General features: G+C 31.4%; 3 protein-coding genes across 4 annotated transcripts; 1 reads left to right on the top strand and 2 right to left on the bottom strand.

The window, feature by feature from the left end:
* Positions 1-4,818: 4,818 nt before the first annotated feature.
* LOC139869385 (uncharacterized) lies at positions 4,819-8,372 on the bottom strand. Its single transcript, XM_071857703.1, has 9 exons — positions 8,299-8,372; positions 7,570-7,714; positions 7,389-7,483; positions 7,258-7,300; positions 7,112-7,168; positions 6,968-7,031; positions 6,375-6,403; positions 6,131-6,232; positions 4,819-5,066 (listed from the first exon to the last, which is right to left on the bottom strand). Exons 2-9 carry the CDS (start codon positions 7,702-7,704, stop codon positions 4,953-4,955), a joined length of 639 nt encoding a protein of 212 aa, XP_071713804.1. The 5' UTR covers positions 7,705-7,714; positions 8,299-8,372; the 3' UTR covers positions 4,819-4,952.
* A 1,979-nt stretch (positions 8,373-10,351) lies between these two features.
* Positions 10,352-11,687, top strand: LOC139866832 (uncharacterized). Its single transcript, XM_071855124.1, has one exon. It carries the CDS (start codon positions 10,431-10,433, stop codon positions 11,475-11,477), a length of 1,047 nt encoding a protein of 348 aa, XP_071711225.1. The 5' UTR covers positions 10,352-10,430; the 3' UTR covers positions 11,478-11,687.
* An 865-nt stretch (positions 11,688-12,552) lies between these two features.
* On the bottom strand, positions 12,553-17,866 carry LOC139865756 (MADS-box protein AGL24-like). Of its 2 annotated transcripts, none has more exons than XM_071853855.1 (9): positions 17,717-17,866; positions 17,107-17,299; positions 16,046-16,130; positions 14,844-14,905; positions 14,625-14,724; positions 14,474-14,515; positions 13,985-14,026; positions 13,711-13,886; positions 12,553-12,912 (listed from the first exon to the last, which is right to left on the bottom strand). In XM_071853855.1, exons 2-9 carry the CDS (start codon positions 17,286-17,288, stop codon positions 12,897-12,899), a joined length of 705 nt encoding a protein of 234 aa, XP_071709956.1. In that variant the 5' UTR covers positions 17,289-17,299; positions 17,717-17,866; the 3' UTR covers positions 12,553-12,896. The 2 variants fall into 2 exon arrangements, with proteins under 2 accessions (XP_071709956.1, XP_071709957.1); XM_071853856.1 differs by having other exon boundaries at positions 17,107-17,296; positions 17,717-17,773.
* Positions 17,867-23,061: the final 5,195 nt, after the last annotated feature.

Below are 23,061 nucleotides of genomic sequence, written 5' to 3'. Positions count from 1 at the left end.
TAGGTCAAAACATTGTATACGTGTCTATGGTATCTCAAGATTACATAATATACAATACAAGTTGATTAAGTTATGGTTGGAATAGATTTGTTACCAATTTTCACGTAGCTAAAATGAGAAAAATTATCCAATCTTGTTTTACCCATAACTTCTTCATTTTAAATCCGTTTTGAGTGAATCAAATTGCTATGGTTTCATATTGAACTCTATTTTATGAATCTAAACATAAAAATTATAGGTTTATAGTCAGAAAAATAAGTTCCAATTCATTTTTGTAAAGGTAGTCATTTCAGTCGAAAGAACTACGTCTAGAAGACCATTTTAGAAAACATACTTCCACTTTGAGTTTAACCATAATTTTTGGATATAGTTTCATGTTCATAATAAAAATCATTTTCTCAGAATAACAACTTTTAAATCAAAGTTTATCATAGTTTTTAATTAACTAACCCAAAACAGCCCGCGGTGTTACTACGACGGCGTAAATCCGGTTTTACGGTATTTTTCGTGTTTCCAGGTTTTAAATCATTAAGTTAGCATATCATATAGATATAGAACATGTGTTTAGTTGATTTTAAAAGTCAAGTTAGAAGGATTAACTTTTGTTTGCGAACAAGTTTAGAATTAACTAAACTATGTTCTAGTGATTACAAGTTTAAACCTTCGAATGAGATAGCTTTATATGTATGAATCGAATGATGTTATGAACATCATTACTACCTTAAGTTCCTTGGATAAACCTACTGGAAAAGAGAAAAATGGATCTAGCTTCAACGGATCCTTGGATGGCTCGAAGTTCTTGAAGCAGAATCATGACACGAAAACAAGTTCAAGTAAGATCATCACTTGAAATAAGATTGTTATAGTTATAGAAATTGAACCAAAGTTTGAATATGATTATTACCTTGTATTAGAATGATAACCTACTGTAATAAACAAAGATTTCTTGAGGTTGGATGATCACCTTACAAAATTGGAAGTGAGCTAGCAAACTTGAAAGTATTCTTGATTTTATGTAACTAGAACTTGTAGAATATATGAAGAACACTTAGAACTTGAAGATAGAACTTGAGAGAGATCAATTAGATGAAGAAAATTGAAGAATGAAAGTGTTTGTAGGTGTTTTTGGTCGTTGGTGTATGGATTAGATATAAAGGATATGTAATTTTGTTTTCATGTAAATAAGTCATGAATGATTACTCATATTTTTGTAATTTTATGAGATATTTCATGCTAGTTGCCAAATGATGGTTCCCACATGTGTTAGGTGACTCACATGGGCTGCTAAGAGCTGATCATTGGAGTGTATATACCAATAGTACATACATCTAAAAGCTGTGTATTGTACGAGTACGAATACGAGTGCATACGAGTAGAATTGTTGATGAAACTGAACGAGGATGTAATTGTAAGCATTTTTGTTAAGTAGAAGTATTTTGATAAGTGTATTGAAGTCTTTCAAAAGTGTATAAATACATATTAAAACACTACATGTATATACATTTTAACTGAGTCGTTAAGTCATCGTTAGTCGTTACATGTAAGTGTTGTTTTGAAACCTTTAGGTTAACGATCTTGTTAAATGTTGTTAACCCAATGTTTATAATATCAAATGAGATTTTAAATTATTATATTATCATGATATTATCATGTATGAATATCTCTTAATATGATATATATACATTAAATGTCTTTACAACGATAATCGTTACATATATGTCTCGTTTAAAAATCATTAAGTTAGTAGTCTTGTTTTTACATATGTAGTTCATTGTTAATATACTTAATGATATGTTTACTTATCATAGTATCATGTTAACTATATATATATCCATATATATGTCATCATATAGTTTTTACAAGTTTTAACGTTCGTGAATCACCGGTCAACTTGGGTGGTCAATTGTCTATATGAAACATATTTCAATTAATCAAGTCTTAACAAGTTTGATTGCTTAACATGTTGGAAACATTTAATCATGTAAATATCAATCTCAATTAATATATATAAACATGGAAAAGTTCGGGTCACTACATTATCATGATATTATGATATATTAATATATCTTAGTATGATATATATACAGTTAAATGCTGTTACAACGATAATCGTTACATATATGTCTCGTTTCGAAATCATTAGGTTAGTAGTCTTGTTTTTACATATGTAGTTCATTGTTAATACACTTAATGACATGTTTACTTATCATTTATCATGATTAAACATAGTGTATCAATATCTTAATATGATTCATATGTATTTAGTAAGACGTTGTTATAACGATAATCGTTATATATATCGTTTCGAGTTTCTTAATTCAATAAACTCAATTTTATGTATATAACTCATTGTTAAAATACCTAATGAGATACTTACTTATCATAATATCATGTTAACTATATATGTCATCATATAGTTTTTACAAGTTTTAACATTCGTGAATCACCGGTCAACTTGGGTGGTCAATTGTCTATATGAAACCTATTTCAATTAATCAAGTCTTAACAAGTTTGATTGCTTAATATGTTGGAAATACTTAATCATGTAAATAACAATTTCATTTAATATATATAAACATGGAAAAGTTCGGGTCACTACAGCATAAAGTTTTTTCGGACGAACGTGGGCCCCACTTTAACTTTTCTTCGACAATAAAGGACGAACTTTCGGGATGACATGTCATCCGAAAAGAAAAACAATAAAATATTGATTATGTTAATACTTACTCCCTCCGTACCAAATCTATTGTCTCAGGCAAAAAACACACATCTTAAGGAAAAAATATCTGTCACATTTACTTTTTTATTGACTTTCTAGTCTTACCACTTACTTTTTACATATGTTTTTGTCCAACATGAATAAAGTAGGGGGCACAAACTATTTTTATCACATTATTCTTATCCATTTATGAAAGTGGACAATTAATTTGGAACATCCAAAAATGGAATAATATACTACTCCGTATAAATTTGGGACGGATGAGTAACAATAAACATATTATTAAAATCTTTTCCGAGTGACTTGACTTTTTAAGACAACATGTCACCGCAAAATATAATAATTAAAATATTAAATATTTGATAATTAATAATAAATAAATTATTATTTATTATTAAATTTTTTCGGACCGACTTTCTAGGACAATATGTCGTCCGGAAATCCAACCATGTTTTTTTAGCACATTAGATCTGCATTTACTAGCCTTAAAAATGACCCGTTTCAAAACACAAATTCTCTTGTACGATTACGATATATTTCACAAACACAATAATAACATTAAATAAAATAAAAGTTTAAATTACAATTACACTAAAGGTTCATGCATCTAACATCAAGAAGCATAAAGAAGCATCAAACGTTTCTAATGAGATAATATAATGATTAGATGAATGTTGAGATGCCGACATGAGATCATATGTATCAAATAGAATACCAATTGTATAGATTGTCAATCAATAAAATATAAATATTATGAAGTTAACAGGATTTTCAACTTGTTATAGAAAGTTTACTTTCGTGTGCTTCTAGCACATCGTTACATTATTACACAACATATTTTGGTGTCATGAAAAGAGTTGAAACGGTCACATTATAACCCGATCAGACCACGTATATTCTAGTAAATATACTCACCCTCATGGAGAGTATCATGAATACGGAAAACTTTATCCGTTTGGCATTTTTTACTTTTATGAGTCAGAATTGTCATGAAGATGTTTGGATAGATGTGGTATGGTGGAGCAGCAAGCATGTGATCATTGTGACTGGATAGAAGAGGTCACTTTGATCCTTGATCTTTGTCATATGCAACTGCAAGGGATGAAAATAAAAGGATAGGATGGGGTTGCAAGGAGCGTATTTATTGACTATTTAATATTTGTCAACATATTGAAGGTTAGAACAATTGTGGACCCAAAACATATATCAACATCTCTATCCATTTGCTATAATTGTTCCTCATCCTTTGTATGCATATTGTATCTATCTTTTCAAGTTATTGCATTTGAATTTTTCTTTTGAATATATGTATGTTACTCGTCTTTCTAAAATTAAAGTCAAATATCATGTTATATTTATTGCCACCGATGAAAAAACTTCAAGTTCTTGACAGAGTCCAAAGGCACTTGAAATAGTTAGCAAGTGCCTTTTGATTTATGACGAGTGGCCAGGTTCCTTTTGTGGTAACTTACTAGCAAGCACTCATTTTGTTGTACAACAAATAGCTCATATATGCAATGAATGTTGGAGTACAAATTTTAACATATTAAAAGATTTAATCTAAGAAAATAAATTATAATTTATACAAGTTATTATTACTGTTAAAGTTTATTCTTTAAGCCAATTAATTGTTTTAAAGATGAACTATATCGTGAAAAATTATTTACACTGGGTACTTGTGAAATTATATATAGATATTTTCTTATTCTAATTTTGATTCAAGCGAATTTGTTTGCTTATTAAATTTCCTTGATCGAAACAAGTTGAAAATGACTTTAACAAGTGACCAATTAACACAAAATGGGCATTATCGTTCCTACCCAGAATATTCCAATTTGTCGTCTTTAAATAAATTTAAATTGGCCCATTTTGTGACTAACAGCATCCTTAATCTTCAAAATGTTACCATCTTTATTTTATTATTATTATTATTATTATTATTATTATTATTATTACTATTATTATTATTATTATTATTATTATTATTATTATTATTATTATTATTTTTTTATTTTTTTTTTTTTGTGAAATAACGAAAACTCATATAGAAACAAGATCATTTTTCAAAGGAAAACGCCCTCAACAGAGAATACAAAAAAAAACGGGGGACTCGGAAGCTCGCGCCTAGAAAATGTGACCATCTATTAGACTTCTAAATCGGATATCATTTATTAACAATTATCATTATCATTGTTAGTTATCAACTGGACTTGGACCAATCCTAGATGATAAGTTATTTCAAAAAAGTTGGGCTACAAGGGAAGGGTGACCTTGACGGAGCAACTAGACCGAGAACTTGCATCATATTCATTCGACGAGAATTCAATTCTTGAGTTCTCGAAGTTGCCTGCAGAGAATTCAAAAAGAACACGGTATTTAGAGCCACTATACACTCTCTATAATCAAGCATCTATATATATAACTGCATACCATAAGCCATTAAGCCTTGATACATTTTATTTTTATCTATTCAGGATACCCACTATAAGTTACGAGTTTGAGTTTTTTGAAGACTTGTGCGTGCATTCGAAAAATAAATGTTGTAATACCTAAGATATTTATGTATTAACTCTATGGTACCTTGATAATATCCAACTCCAGATTCATATCATAAGAGGCGATTATGAGAAGAGACCGGATGATTTAGAAGATTAGAGTAAAACTGGTAAACGGATAAACTTTTCATGTTCAACTACCCGTAGAAGAAGAGTATTTTACTCAGATATACACGGTCAAACCGACTGGCCACCCCGGGATATTTTACTAGTAAGGTTTGAGCGTGTGATCTTGTGAGGAAATCTTGGCTAAACCACTAGACTATCTTGAAATGGTTTGGAAGATTAGATTAAGAGTGGAAAAATGAGCAGGTCAGTTGGGTTAATCCATAACATTTGTTATATAATTTATAATTCATGTTATTTTTTGTAAGGTTTTCCCTTTTCATGCTACCCGGTGAAGGAAATAATTTTACTCAGATGTACGCAGCTTAACTTGGTTATCTCATGACCATTTCTAATCCTTTTCCCTAGCCACCACAATATATGTAGGTTGTAAGGTTTTGAACTTTAGACCGTGATGATATCACTAAACTAGTTTGGTAAGGTTATAAAACATGCTCTAAAAATCTGAAATTATTAGAATGTCAAATATGATTACAGAAGCAAAATTAGTTTCAATAGTGATTTGATATGTTGATCAACTGATATGTAGTAAAATTTAAATGAAATTAAAATATACTACGGGCAACATTTGACTCAATTGACCCAATTCTACTATAAGCAACTACGAAGAATATTTTCATCTTATATTTTACTCTTTGACCCATAACAGATAAGACAAAACCCAAATCGACCAACTCATACAAAACTGAGCCAGATTTACCAAAAGAAATACGCAAGAGAAGTCACTCACTTTGTTTGGAGTAGATGACTCAGTGCCATGGTGGACCATCTCTGGAGTTTGAGTATCGGAATCGGCTTTTGCTTGCTTCTGCTTTTTGCTTAAAATCGTTGTCTGGAAACATAGTTGTGCATGGATGAGAATAATTACATCACATAAGTTTTCATTGCCAAATAAAATTAAATTTAGAAAATTAGACTACAAGTTGACCATGGTGCATCAAAATCAGAATCATTAGCTGATTAAAATCAATTACCTGGAACTTATCTGATACATCCTTTGATCCTGCAAGATATGTAAAACACGTCATCAGTACATCCTCCACTACAGATACTGTTGAGTGCAGTTTCATATGGAGTACAGATCATCTCAACTTTGGATTATCATTTCGGATAGAAATGTTAACTGTAAATGTCTTAAACTCAAAATGCGCAGTTTCTTGTAAATTTCAGTATATATGGTTTTCAAATTGGCATCAACTACTATATATGACACATGGGTTATATTACTGTAAGAATACGCAACTCAAGTATAAGATGCATATGTTGCTTATTAACAGTTAATTCATTAATATGTCCTATACAAATGAGAATATGTATCAGCTCATATATACACATTAAATGAGTTAAATTTTCTTAGCTATGCATTCGAGTTAACAATTTTACCAAGAGCGTAGCTGCAGAGCTGCCTCAACGTCTTACACGTGAAAAACGATTTGGAAGATGTGAAGGGCCGGTATATATTATTAGAGTACTGTTTTCGTACCATAGAGTATAGACATAAAACTGATAAAAGATATATAAGGATACTTAACAGTTAATAGATTTGGGTACTTGGTGAAAGTCTAACCTCTGGATTTCGATTTAGACTGCTGTCGCTTCTTTAATTTGCTAGAATTTAAGCTAGGAAGATCCTATACCACATCCAAATATGAGCAAAGTATCCAAGTACACAAAGTCTTAAAAAGACCAAAGTACTAGAATAAAAGAATACCTGCTCTAGTGATTTCTTCATAATGTCATTGTAACTGAAATTGTTTTCTTTTTGGATCTGCACGTCCCATGGAATTTAACAAGTTACTCACACGCATCAATTCAACCAGAAGTCAAACAGTAAAGGCCCATAAGATGTTTACTTACTTTCTCAAACTCAGCACGATAACCATGAGCGTCTACATACTTGCTTTAAATACAAAGAAACAAGTCACATTAATCCAAAATGCAAAATAAGAAAACGAAAAGCGGATAACATATAAAGCAGGGTGACTCACAATATACAACTTCCATACAACCGAACAAGAACATCGCTGCTTGATCCTTTACTGCTAGGTTTACTAGCTGAAGGTACTGAATTCTCATCGACGATCTGAAACAAGAAGAAAACATGTTTCGACCTTTAAAGTCAAATAAACGATTATCAACATCAAGCATGCATTTTACAATTTCACAAACCTGTGCAGGCCACCATGAAGCTTCACGTAGCTTCACCCATAGTATCTCCCCAAAGACAACATCCGTGCTTGATTGACCATTTACAGTTTCCTTCTCAAACACACTATCATTGGTTTCGTCTGTTACACCTCCCATTTTCGCAAGGCTTTAAATAATTTCAATCAATTAATTAATCATGTTTAAATATGAGTTTAAGTAGACGGTCATTATGTCTACTTATAGAATGAATTGAACAATATTTTCGACTTAGACATAAAAAAAAAAAAAACTGCAAATCGTACCATTTGTGTCAAGCAATGTTATATAGAATTATAAATCACCCTAACTCTTCTCAAGTCCGAGCTTAATATTGTTGTAATAATTCAATAAGTTTCCATAAACAAAAGTGTATTTATCAAGATAACAAATAGGATAATAAGAAGTTGAAAAGTTAACTTCTCAAAAAATTCATGAAACTTTAATGAGGATTTAAAACCTCATTTAAGCCCTATAATGTAAATTTCATAAAAGCTTATTTAAGCATACAAAATTTTTACGTAACAGACTCGCATTACCTGATACTAAACTAATTAGGGTTTTTAGCTCATTTTGGCCAGCATTTGTGTTCGAATCAAACAATTTTCATGAATAGATTCATGAAACACGCAAAATCTGCCCTAATTTATTAAATGATACGAAGTATTAATTAATTTTAAAAGGCATATAAGAAAGTAATGAAATTTGACTTACGGGCGAAGAAGAATAAAATGATGATGACGACTGACGAGAACAGCTAGGAAAAAGGAGCGCAGGTGGGTTCGAATATTAAAAGAGAAAAAGAAAGGGGGTGATTCTCACACACTCTTTTTTTAATCCTCACACACCTATTTTAACCTTTTACTCTTCTAATAATACTCCATTTCTTTAAATTGATATGTGAGGATCAAAAAAGTGTGTGTGAGAATCATCCCCAAAAAGAAATACGAGTATAAATTTATTAATCTAAAAAAACAAATTTAAAAAAAAAATGGTATAATGAATCCGAAGATACGTACAAATCGATAAAATAAGAATAAAAAAAATTAGCCTAGTCAACCATCACAATAAACATATGAATTCGCAAACAAGCTATACCAAACACAACGTGACCATCGACGGGACGGGGTGAACAAAGTTAACATGATCATTGTTGGAACCCTTGAAATTCACCGATAACTTTTTCTTTGTATCATTAGAAACTCCCATTTATATTTGTGCTTCTTCTTATTTTTTCAAACAACAATTTGGGATCAACTAGGGGACTAAACCACTCACGCGATCATCTCCCGCAGTTGCATAACCCGCCCTCAACTGCTGCCTTGGAGGATACCTAAATCAATCTGAGGACATGACTGGTAAAACTCTTTCCCCGCTGCCCCCGCAACGCAATGAGCAAAAGACGATATTGGGTGAAATCCAAGATCAAGAGGTATCCTTGTATGCAATGTTGCCAGCCAAGGGAATTGAACTTCCGACCTATAGCAAAGAGGTATGTACCATTTTACCACTAGACTAACAATACAAGAATTGTATTTATTATAAAATTTAAAGACCAAGTAAGCGTGTTATCTGACGATGATTCATTGAAAAAATAGTTAGAGATATGATAAAGTTCTATTATAATTGTTTGCAAAATATTTGTAGGAGGGCCATATAAGTAGAAGAATTAATTAGTCATATAACACTAGTAAATTAAATTACATTAGTGCTCCTAACTCGAGGGCAACGGTCTTTTTTGTTTACAAAGAGTTCCTCCATGAACATGGTCAGCAAACCAAATGATTAAGCCTACAGTTAGATTTTGTAGTACCTATCAGATCAATATTTCTTCGAAGAAACACAACGGGTCATCAGAAGAACACTAAAGACCGTTGAAAATCACAACATCGGTCGTCTCAAATCATCAGGAGTTGCGCTATATTAGCCTCATCGTCCAACCTCAGAATAAAGTAATAAATTTAGCTCATAAGTTTAGTTTAAAAAGGAGAACTCAGTTTGATGGTTTGGTTGTGTTTGTTCTTATACGAATTTTGTAACCAATCAAGTATGAAATAACATACGAGTAATTTGACTCATTTACAACCCTATTTACGTGTCATTGTTTATAAATATTTCAAATAGATTATAAACTAGTAGACTTAAATGTTTTTACACTTACGTTTAATACTTAGGATTTTAATAAAAATATTGTAACATACAACTTCTTTTATTTTAAATTAGTTGACAAAAAAAAAAAAAAAACATATCATAAAAATATCATTATTACATTGTATATTAATTTGTGTTAAAAGTTTTACCTCTATTTGTTTATTTATGTTAAAGTTTTACCTTTAAAATTTTCTTCTAGCTCTTCAAAAAACAAATTCATTTTTATTTATTTAAAAAAAATAAATAATTAACAAGTAATTTGAGAGGAAAAAAAAAAGATAAATAATCAACTATTAATTCGAGACAACAACAACAAGAAATACAAAACTCAATACCACCACATAGATGGTGTATGGGGAGGTGAGATGTAGACAATCCTTCCCTTATTCGAAATAAAGACAAATCATTTCTTCACCCAGAGTGAAAACACTCTCAAAAGTAGAGAAAGTCATCTCTTTTCTTATTCGACAGATAGAGAAATTGCTTTCGAGTAAACCTCCGACCAATATTAATTTTAGACAACAACAAAAACAACTATTAATTCGAGACTCACGAGTAATTCCTTGGTATTTTTGTTCCATTTCACCCACTAGAAAAATAAAATTATTAGTAAAATTAATAATATAAAAAACAAATTAAACGCCCCACTCTCCCCGACCCTGGTTCTTCATACAAACCCTAATTTCACCCCCAAAATGCAATCAACAAGCAGAGCAGAAGCCGAACGATTACTCGGAATTGCAGAAAAGCTTTTAAGATCCAAAGATCTAAACGGCTGTCGTGATTTCACACTTTTAGCTCAAGAAACCGAACCTTTACTCGACGGTGTAGATCAGATCTTAGCCGTTGTTGATGTTCTCATCGCATCTGATAAACGAGTCAAGGATAAACTCAACTGGTATGCTATTCTTCAAATTGATTCCAATACTCATCGTAACGATGATGATTTAATCAAAAAACAATATCGTCGTTTAGCTTTATTATTACATCCTGATAAGAACAAGGTTCCGTTCGCGGACGCTGCGTTTAAGCTAGTTTCCGACGCGTGGGCGGTTTTATCCGATAGTAATCGAAAACGTGCCTACGATAATGAATTGTTTCCGTTTACGAAAGTAGATCTCGTTAGAGAGAAGATACCTGTGAGGCGGAATGTATCTGAGTCAGTGACGCAGAATCAGAACAAAACGATATGGACTACGTGTCCGTATTGTTATAATTTATATGAGTATCCTAATAAATTTGAAGGATGTTGTTTGAGATGTATGAAATGCAAACGAGCGTTTGAGGCGGTTCCGATACCTTCCGAATCGTTGCCGCCGTTTATTACAGGGAAAGAAGCTTATTATTGTTGTTGGGGTTATTTTCCGATGGGATTTGCGATGGAGAATTCGGATAAGGCGAAAACGTTAAGTATACCGAACTGGATGCCGCCAATGTTTCCGACTGATGTTAAAGCGTGGCCTTCAGTTGATTCATTGCCCGATGGTAGTAGCGTTCCGTTAGCGAAACCTGGTGAGACGGGATTTGCTTACGCACCGCCACAACCGGTTATGCGGACGAAACAACCTGTTGTGCAACCGAGTGAACCTGTTGTGCAACCGAGTGAACCTGTTCCGCAACCGAGTGAACCTGTTCCGCAACCGAGTGTGCAGCAAAAGCAGACTCCAACTCCGATTTTTACTCCAACTGCTGGAGCAACGGTTCCTAGAAAAAGAGGTAGGCCGAGGAAGAATCCGCTTTAGATAAGTTTTCGAGTTTTAGGTAACCAAATTGGATTGGATTTGGTCATGTTTTACTGGGTGTCCTGACCAGATTGAAGAAATGGCCCCAGTTGAATCAGGAAAATTAGGGCTGGTATGTAGTCTTTCATTTTGGTGTTGTATAAATAGAAGCCCTTGATTCTATTAGTAAATTTGGAATTCTTAAGTTATTATGTAGTAAATTATTATTATTATTATGGGTGGATTTTGGGTTTCATGCTAGTAGTTGAATATCATTATCGGTGTTTGTTCGTTTTTAACTATGGCGTCTCAAATATTTTCAGTTGAATGGTTTGTAATTTGCGCATTGTTGTGTAGTTTAGTGACAGAGTTGAAATAGTTGGTTCTGCGGCGACGGTCGTAGTAATCATTTATTCCTATCCATGTTTGTTAGACTGCAATTAGAACTCAATCTTTTCTTCACGAGTACGACATCCTGCGTATACGAGCTCTAAAAATGTAAGATCTGGATAATCGTATACATTACCAAAAAGGAGTCATTCCTCTTATCTTACCATTTTTTCTTCATGTGCAATTATTCGTATATACTAATATGCACCAGAAAGCTGTTGTTTTGAGATTTTTTAGTTTTTGTTGTGGGGTTGGTTATATTATATTTTTATTACTACTTATAACTGCGTCTGCGATACATCTTTGTATTGTTAACAGTTGATTTGTGATCTAACTCTACATTTTCTTTTGGAACAGCAAACACATATTTCCCTTTTGTCATTAACACTTGCCGCTTCTGATATCAGAATTGTGTTCGTGAAACATTGTTCTCGAATTCTCGTACATATGATCATCAGATCTTTGAAACACTGTTCTATTTGAGTAGTTCTGTTACATGGTTCTGACATTCTGTTACGTAGTTTAGATCGCATATTTTGCAGTTATCCAAATGTTATCCCTCACATTTGTGAGACTGGTTATTGTCATTGTCGTCAAGATCACATCTTTCGCTTGGATAATGATATATATCGACCAGAATCCACTTTTGGCAGCAATTACATATTACATATATTTAATAGAATCAAAGTATCAAGAATCTGAAACAATGATAAACCTGTCTTACAGCGAGTTACATTGAACATTACAATATATAGTTTCAATTTTAATCAAAATATATTACATATATATCTCACGATTCAAGTGTTTTTTGAATATGTTCGTTATATAAAAGCAATAAACATAACTACATTGACATGGTGATCGATGTCGGGGCATAATCATAAGTTGAAATTAAACAATCTGGCAACAAACTTAATTCAACAACTTATTGGAATAATAATGATAAAAAGATAACTCACCAACAAGTGGGAGCATAATCGAAGCCTCGAACCAATATCATTTCAACATATTTTCATCTCTTGAAAACATCTGTCCTAGTCCTGTCTGATATTAGTTGAATGGTAACCTGTGATACATCATAAAATGAGTTATTCTGTTAAGTGTTAACTCATACACACATGTACCATTTATTTAAAAAAGACTAGTGAAAAACTACAACTGCACCAAATATAGACAAATTAACCCAAACAGAAGTAACACTTTTATAACGAGTTCCACTAAGTTTACAGATACAACACATGAACAGTGCACTAATTGAATTAACAGTAAATATCAGACACTCAACTACTCAAGGGTTGACCAAATTGTATATATTGTGTTCAGTTGTGTATTTTGTGTATGCTTACATATTAAATATATTGTCAGCTTACAATCAAGATCATAAGGATAAAAGTTCCACATGTAAGTAAACACATCACTTGGTTAACATAAATCAATGAAGCAAAAACACTCCAAATTATAGTCTTTTGTTTGTTCTTTTCTGCAAACATTGTGTTTCTTTTTGCATCTTTACAAGTATTTAGTGTACTTTTCACTTAATGACCTGTTTTTGTACAACTTTTAATTCAATTTAGTAAGTAAAATTGTTGTTTTTTTGCAACTTAAACTGAAAATTGGTCTATATCTAAAAGACATGGAATTCGACATCCCTCTCCAAACACACGCAAATGAAAACAGAACTTCATACGAAAAAAAGTTTTTTTCATTTTTTTTAGAAAAAGAATAACAACTGAAGACTTATTGGTGCCATATTAATGAGAAATCACCTGAATATCATTTTCTTTTTTTTCTTTTTTTTACATTTAGGTGATTTTCCGGATATTAACTCATAATCAACTAGAAGAGTGCAATGCACTAAGCTCACCCTAGTTTTAGTGAAGTGTCTGAGCCATCGTCCTCAGTGGGCGGACCGCTGTTGCAACTGTACATATTAGTAGTTACAGATTCGGATGATTGACCTGCTTCTTCATGGGTATTCATCAAATCATCGACTTCAACAGGCATTGTTTGTAGCTGCTTTCCGTTTGAAATCATCATCATCTGTATGTATATGATATACATAAAAAGAAGGCAAAACGTTAATTACGAATGCGTATGCAGGTAAACAATAGTAGGTGATAACTGAGTTAGATACTTGCTTGTTGTTTGAGTAGCTTGTTCTCTTCCATCAACTTAGCACCCTGGATGATTATAAGAAGATTAAACAAAAGTGTAAGAAGAAACGTTACGTTTAACTAATTTAACAACACAATTTCTCTATAAATTAGTTAAAATTGCATGCCCAAATTGCTTGTATATGATACCTAAACGAAGATTTCTTATTGACAGCCATTATGGTTGATGTTAACGTACAAAATTAACCCTAAATTTTTTACAGGCAACAAATCGATAACCGTGAAGTTATAAGCTTAAACAGTAGAGGTTGTTTTTCGTGGGAACAAAAAACACACACTTTTTCTCTTTTTGTTCACGACGGACTCGGACTCACAACCTCAAAATTAATGAGTTCCTTGATACCGCTAGGACAGAATTCATTTGGATCAATCAACAATAGAGGTTGTTCTATATATAAAAAAACACTAAATAGACTTAGACATATATAATCAAAATATATAAAGAACTCTAACCTTCTCTTGAAGATATGATATCTCATTTCCAAACTTTTCATCCTAAAACAAATAATAAATATTGAGCTATATCAAAAATTGTTGTTTTAAATACGAATGTAAGTGTTATACATTATATATTAATATTATATTATATGCTTTATCTCCGTACTTTGGTTTGAAGCACGCGAGATAGGCCTCCATGAAGTAAGGACTCCAGATTTTCAAGTTCATCTATGGTCAACCCCTGAAGGTCATGGCCTTGTAATTGCCTGCTTAATTATATGTAAAACTAAAAGTTAATTATTGTTTAGACACTAATAAGATTTTAATTAGAGAGTTACTAATATATATATGGTTAGAGATGATGATTCTAATTAATACACAGTACCTCATTTCACGATCCTTTTCGCTGATCTCTTTTGGTAGTCTAACTTCATCGTCTTCGACAAGCTATATATATATGTACATAATAAATTTAAATTATTAAGTGCTGATCATAAATAAGATATGTTTCAGTTTGATGGGAGATAGATGCATGCTTGTGCTGATATATATATATATATATATATATATATATATATATATATATATATATATATATATATATATATTGGTAGAATCAAGAGGGAAGTAACCAATAAGGGGGAAGCGGGGGGAAGCAAAAACTTTTTTTTTTCTTTTCGTTTTTTGAAAAAACTTTGTTCACGAACATTATAGATGGGATGAAAATATGAACATTTAGTAGAGACACTTTGTGATAATTGTTTTTATTTTGGCGAGAAAACGCTCGAAGAAGTAATATATAACAATTATCGTGTTTTTCGAGCGTATGTTGAGGTTTTAGCTATTGGGGTTTAGATATTAGGGTTTATAGGGTTTAGATATTAGGGTTTAGAAATTTAGGGTTTAGGGTTTAGATTTAGGGTTTAGATTTAGGGTTTAGATTTAGGATTTAGATTGAGTTTTTAACACGAACGGTTTAGAGTTTAGGGTTTAGGGTTTAGGGTTTAGGGTTTGGTGTTTTGGGTTTATGGAATAAACCCAAAACACCAAACCCTAAACCCTAAACCCTAAACCCTAAACTCTAAATCGGGCTAAATTTTACTTCACAAAACATGAAGAAAAAAACGTTCATATTCTTCACGAACAATATTATCTTGAATGTTATTTTTGTCGATCGTTTTCCCGCCTAAATAATAACATTCATCACGAAGTGTCTCTTCTAAATGTTCATATTTTCGTGTGATCTTGATGCCGGAAAAAAAAATCCAAAAAAAAACGAAAAAAAAAAAAAATTTTTTGCTTCCCCCGATTGGTTACTTCCCCATTGATCCTACCCATATATATATATATATATATATATATATATATATATATATATATATATATATATATATATATAGCATGATTCATATACACATATAGGACATATTTCCTCCATTCACGGTATCAGGTTTGAAATAGCATACTGATTTTTGTGCTTAAACAAAGTGTAGCGTATCTATTATTTGAACTAGTAACATATACTAGTATAACATAACATAACATATTTATATATAGATAAGATTATGAGAATCAAAATCAAACGACCTGCAAATCGAGACAAGGTTCATTTACATCATCCTGCAGATTATTATTGGAATGGTGCTTGTACTTTCCTAGCATTTCCTGCATGCTTCAATTAAAAAAACACACACACATATATATACCTTAAGTCCACAATGAATAAAATGTGATAACTACTTTTTTTGTGTGGATAAAACTAAAAACTTATATAACTAAAGGCAAGTTTCATCAAAAATGAACAACCCCTAGAAAGCATACAAACCAAGGGCAGCGAACGAGCTCAACAAAACTACAGACGAAATGAGAAACACAAGAACACGGTACCAAAAAAACAACCAGAAGGTCCAGAACACAAAACTAACCTATGAAAACCTACACGAGAAAAATAAGGCACCATCCAAACGAAACAAGATGGACGATACACAACCTACAATGTTTTCTTGTACAACTTTAATAAAACCGAAGAAACTACTTAGATGGTTATGGTTTTGTTAGCGGTTTATTTATTATAGTGCGGTTAGCCCATCCACATTTTGTCATGTATTTATATTATGTCTAACATAATTATTGGATCAATGAGTATTAAGTATTTTAGTTTAACATGGTATTAGAGCAAACCTAAATGATAACTATCCTCCAACACCTAAATTATGGTTAGCTGCTGCAATGAAAAGATTAGACACCATCAATTCAAAATGAAAACCTTCAAAGTTTTCTTTCCAAGCTAGGCCGGCCACATATTTCCCCAAATTATATCAATCAATAACGTTACCGTCATTGTAATGGAGGCGCCTGACGTACTGCATCTATTGATGAGTGTCGGTGTGAAGACGGGAATTTAAAAACGCGAGGATGGAGGAGCCGAGACAATCTTTTTTTGTTTATTTGTTTTTGGTTTGTGACTTTGTGTAAATGCGAGGCTTAATTAATTACAAGTTGGGTTGTTCGGTGTATCATTAACAATACAAATTCGATATCTTCTCAGTCTTTTTAAGTAAGTGTTGATTGCTTAGGTTGCCAATATACATATAGAGTGAGTTCAGTTCATATTAATATATTTCCAAAAATAGAAATTAAAGTAATACCTAGGACTTGCAAACTCAAAGAGTTTTCCTGTGGCGGAGAAGATGATGAGTGCAACATCGGCATCGCAAAGAACCGTGAGTTCTTGGGCTTTTTTCAGAAGCCCTCTTCTTCTTTTCGAAAATGTCACTTGTCTTGATGTTTTATTATCGATTTTCTTTATCTTTATCTTCTCTCTCGCCATTAAAATCACTTCTACCAAACCAAAAACACACAATTTATTTATAAAACTAAAACTTCTAAATAAATTTTTTTTTTTTTAAATGATCACTTAATCTTTTAGATCTAACTCACAGATAATAAAGCAACCTTATCCATCATAGACTAAATGTTTACAAAACGTAATAAAGTGTTAATTAGCTTCAGGCATACAACTTTATAAATCACATGACAATTAAATGCTATCAGAAGAGATTTTAGCTGCTAGATATATATGAAATTCATATCTATCGATCTATTAAATCTAATCTAATCTAATCTAACCCAGAAAAATAAAACAAAAATTAGAAACGCCATTAGCAATAAAGCTAGATGAGAAATTAAAGTATATACATATATACATCATGATGATGATGAAGATTTTATAGTTAAATAAGGAAATGGGTGGGTTACCTCTTTTTGGGTAAGAAAATTAAAATGGAGATATTTTTTTGAGAGAAGCAATAAGAGTACTGTTTATATATCGATCAGTACATACATATATATGATATGATAATGATAATATCACAGCTGGCTGCTGACCAATCCTAGACTAGAGAGAATAAAGGAGGGATATTGGGATATTATATGATGTGGGAGTGGGAGGGTGTAATACTATAATAATATCTACAGTATATGTTTGGGAATTGTTGTTTGGGAAATGTGCGAGTATATTATGTGTCTAAAGATGGTAAAGATAATATCTTGCTTTAAAAAGTAAAACTTGCCAATTTTTGGTAACTAACAACTGCTTACCTATCTTGACAATAGGATGAGAGAGGTCTCAATGTGACAACTTAGTCTTTTAAATTAAAATAAAATAAAATGCGACATAAATAAAAAATACTAAAAAAAGTAAACAACCAAACTACTCGTCGTCATCGGGACATGCCAATTCCTTAACATATTTTTTCTTAAGTTTCGCTCGATAATTCATCATCATTTCATACTCGTGGGGAGGCAAGTCACGTGACACCGGTTTGGAGAAGCTTCAAACTTTTTAACATTGTTCTCGTCTCGCTTTCTTCACAAAGCTTCTCCATGGTTCGATTCGCCGCCAGTTGAGAAGCTTCGGCGGATTGAGCTATCTTTATTCGAACTTCGTCGGATGACATACGACTCGCGGCATCGGATGAGTACGAATCCCTTTGGCTTTTAGCCTGACTTGGAGGACGTTGGATTGGGTCGTGATCTTTAAGTAAATTTTCAAAGTGGGTTGTGTCAGGGTTCGTGCTTGTGACCGGGTTCGAACTAGCCTCGGCTGGAACATTTAATGGTGTATCATCGGTTTGTTTCATTTGTTGGTAGCCGATATGCCTTCACTTTCTAAAAACTTCGGGCAATCCCTTAAAACTCACCACGCATCCTCAAAAGCGAATTGTCGGCCCTTGGTTTGTTGTTTGAATTGTTTTCGGGCCGCATTCATAACGTCCTCCCCCGAACAACTACTTTGCCACATTCTCAAGCTTCGAATAAATACCAATAAATATCTTAACATCTCTTTGAATTTTAGCCCATTTACCACTTATTTGATCTGCACGTCTTTTCTCCGTAACTAACAAATTGTATTGTCTTCTCACTTCACCCCAAAATGAATTATAAGTTTAGTCATTTCTCGCATCCGGATGTTCGAAAACTACACATAACGCTCGACTAAAATTTTTGTTTCCAAGTCGGACCAAGCAACTTTCGGACACCTAACTTTTCCCCCCTTCGGATCGGCCACGGATTCGTCTTCGGGTTCGACATCCGGTTCGACCTGGCGTGCAGTTTCGGGCACTTGTTCATCATCCGATTCATCAAGTAGTGGTGGATAATATGGTGTTTGTTGTTCGGATTGTTGTTGAGATTGTTGGTTCGAGAATATGAGATATTGTTGAGATTGTTGGTTCATATTGTGGGGATATTGTTGTTGATATTGTTGATTCGTGTAGTATTGTTGTTGTTGTTGTTGAGATTGTTGTGTGTGAACATTTGAAAACATACCCCCAAATGGATTAACATTTGTAAATCGGGGCGACCAACCTGTGACAACCCGGAAATTTCCGACCAAATTTAAACTTAATCTTGATATGATTTCGATACGATAAGCAAAGTCTGTAATGCTGAGTCTCGAAAACTTTGGAACAGTTTACATGAATTCATTTGACCTTCGACTGCTCACGACGATTCACGAACAATTATTTGTAAATAGATATGTGTGTATGTATATATAAATAATAATTCGAAATATAATTTGAAGTATTATATGTTGTTGTTATTAAAAATTAATAAAATAAAAATAGGATATTATGATAATTATTATTTAAAATATATCTATATATATAAATAAAGTATAAAAAAATAAATATTAAACGATTGTAATACTCGTTTGATGTTCCGATTAATATTAAGCAAGTTAAATTCGAACTTATATGATTTTAAAATAAACGATGATCCGAAACTGAGTTCTATAAATTATAGACTTATTAAAAATGTATTTATGAGCTATTTGTTAAATTTTAAAACTTTTTATATCTTACCCAGGAACGGGCGTGGGCAGTGAGTTAATTATTTTTAATAATTTTAAATAGTTAATGATCAAATTTTATATCATAATAACCGAAATAAATAAAGTTAATTACTGTAAAAGTTTAAGATTTTTCCGAAAACTTTTATCCGCCGTTGATTTACAACGGACCACGATACAATATCCGAAATTAAAAACCGTCGATAGAGGTGGCTAAATTATCCTATATTATTCTTCTGCACGTTCTTTACATTTTGTGAGTAAATTAATTATTACTAATATATTATTGTACTATATATTATGTTAGCTATCCGTAAATGGAGAATTACATAGATGATTGATTATCACTGTGCTTAATTGATATATATACAATCTTTATTTCAATCATTGTCCACTCATTTATTTTCAATGACATGATATTTTACAAACATCTCAATTTATATATACATATACTTCACTACATACTTCAATCAACAAAACCTTTTCCATTTTATCAAACACCTTTATCTATAATATCTCTATCTACCTAATATATTATGCATATCTTAGATATATACAAAATACAGCTAGATCAATCAAAATGACCACATACTAGAGGACCCATCACAAACTCAATCATCACAAACATATACCTCACCTTTCACTGCATCAACTACGAATTCTTTCCAAAAGCACTTCCAAAACAATTACTTCAAACTTTCTTTTCTACTTTGTTATACACATTTCTTATCTATCATCAATCAAGATGACCACCACATCAAACCACAAATTATTTCTTTTATTAATATATGATTCTATATTAATATATTTACATTATAGTTATATAATAGATAGGATGTATCGATATATACATACACATCACCAAATTCATACTCTGTCACCAACATAACCATTACCATACTCACTTCCGTTTCCATTTTCTATCAAAACACAACCCAACTAAACCATGGTTCTTGCTACTGCAGGCCGCACTCAACTCTATTGTTGGTTCGGTTAAACTCACCCAACAACACGTCTTCTTGTTGCTGCGATCACAAAACAAAACCCACTGTTATACTATTTCTTCTTCTTTTCTAATATTGTACGATCACGTTAAAAATCACCAAAACCACCTCCTTCTTTTCTGTTTTGGCCGGACAATCAACACCATTGAAATCGTTAATCTGTTTTCTCTGGTTATACCTTCAGTTCACCTCAATCCCCCACTTAAACTTATGCTACTACTCATCACTATTGTTCTTCGTGACATAGCAACACACCACTGGTTTCTGCAGCTGCTACTATACTATTAATTGAGTCTGTTACAGCTGATAGTCGGTGGGTTTCTGTCAAACAAAAAGTGGTACGTTACTGTTACTGTAGCATGTCGTGAAACCCAAACACCACCCAAAGAACACTGTCGCTGATGCCCCACTTATTTCTATTTCATTTAACGAATTACTAGTATAGCCATACGTTTTAGATAAATGAAGATTAAGAAGATGGTGTTGTATTAATATTGGAGACGATGAGACAGGGGGATGATAATGAAGTTTGAGATTGAATGATACATAAAATCTCAATGTTAACGATCATAAGGATAGATGAAGATGATGGTATGATTAAGATTATGATTTAGAATTATGATTATAATTCATGATTTTAAGTGATAATTATAATGATAAATGATATTTGATATTAGTATGATGATGAAGAGATAACGAATGAAGATGTTATATATATATATATATATATATATATATATATATATATATATATATATATATATATATATATATATATATATATATATATATATATATATATATTTTCTTTTAATTCGATGATGATGAAGAGAAAGGGGTATGATGAAGTTGCTTTATGATGGTCCCAGATATAAGAAAAAAAGTCGTGAGTTTTCCCTTTTTGACAAAAGGATCCCACTTGCTCAATAATTGAATGATAAGATGATGATCTGTGTTTTAAACTAAGAAGAAAAACAAACAGATGGGTTAAATACGTTCAAGTCACGAATCAGAATAGAAAATATGTAATGGAACAATGGTTGGTGTTGTTGTGTGTTGAACAGGAGGTCATGGGTTCGAAACTAGGCGACGTCATTATTTTTTTTAATTAACAATAAAAGCTGCTGTTGGGCTTGTGTTTGTTGTTGGGCTGCATTCTCAGTTGGGCCGAGTACTGTTTTTCCTACATTGGGTCGGTTGTGGAATAGATTGGGCTGAGGGTTTTGGTTAAATGAATAAAAACGCGAATAAAATCAAGAACATATGAGTGCATCAGTGTTTTGAAAGGAATTAGTTTAAGCGGGAGGTCTCAAGTTCGAGCCCTGCCTGATGCATTTTCTTTTTAGAAAAAGCTTGAAGGTATTTTACTCACTTTAGTTAATATTATTATTATTAATCATCATTATTATTAGGAATAAGTTAATTATTATTGTTACCATCATTAACACAATCAAATATTAGTATCATTATTGTTATTACTAAGTATTATCATTAAGTATTAGGAGTATTATTAATATTATTATTACTAACATAGGTATTATGGTTATTATTATGATTACGATTATTATTATTATTATTATTACTATTTTGAAAACAACATAAATTATTATTATTTTCATTAACATTAGTATTAGTATCATTTTATTTTTTAGTAGTATTATTATTATTATAATTAACATAAGTATCGTTATTAACAATATCATTTTTATTATTAGAATTATCATTATTAATAAAATTATTATTATTATTATTAGTAAATCATTATTTTCACAAATATTATTTTAACAAATAAATATGTTGTATATAAATATATTTATTACATATACTATAACTATATTAATATTACATATACATTATGTATTAAACCTAATAACATTGTTTACATAAATATTTACATATAGCAAATTTTTGGATTTAGCAATATGATTCTAATTATATATATATATATATATATATATATATATATATATATATATATATATATATGTGTGTGTGTGTGTGTGTGTGTGTGTGTGTGTGTTAGTATAACTATATGTACAAATATTAAAATACAAAATAAATATATATATATATATATATATATATATATATATATATATATATATATATATAACCTTTAAAATAACAAATATATTACTAAATTAAATAAGTAACATACATAAACTAGTTTGATTATTATTACATGTTAAATATATGTGTTAATATATATATACAAATGATATAGGTTCGTGAATTTAAGGCCAACC

Source organism: Rutidosis leptorrhynchoides, chromosome 9 (assembly GCF_046630445.1).
Source record: "Rutidosis leptorrhynchoides isolate AG116_Rl617_1_P2 chromosome 9, CSIRO_AGI_Rlap_v1, whole genome shotgun sequence".
NCBI classification, from domain to species: domain Eukaryota; kingdom Viridiplantae; phylum Streptophyta; class Magnoliopsida; order Asterales; family Asteraceae; genus Rutidosis; species Rutidosis leptorrhynchoides.
This window is presented reverse-complemented; position numbering and strand designations above follow the sequence as displayed.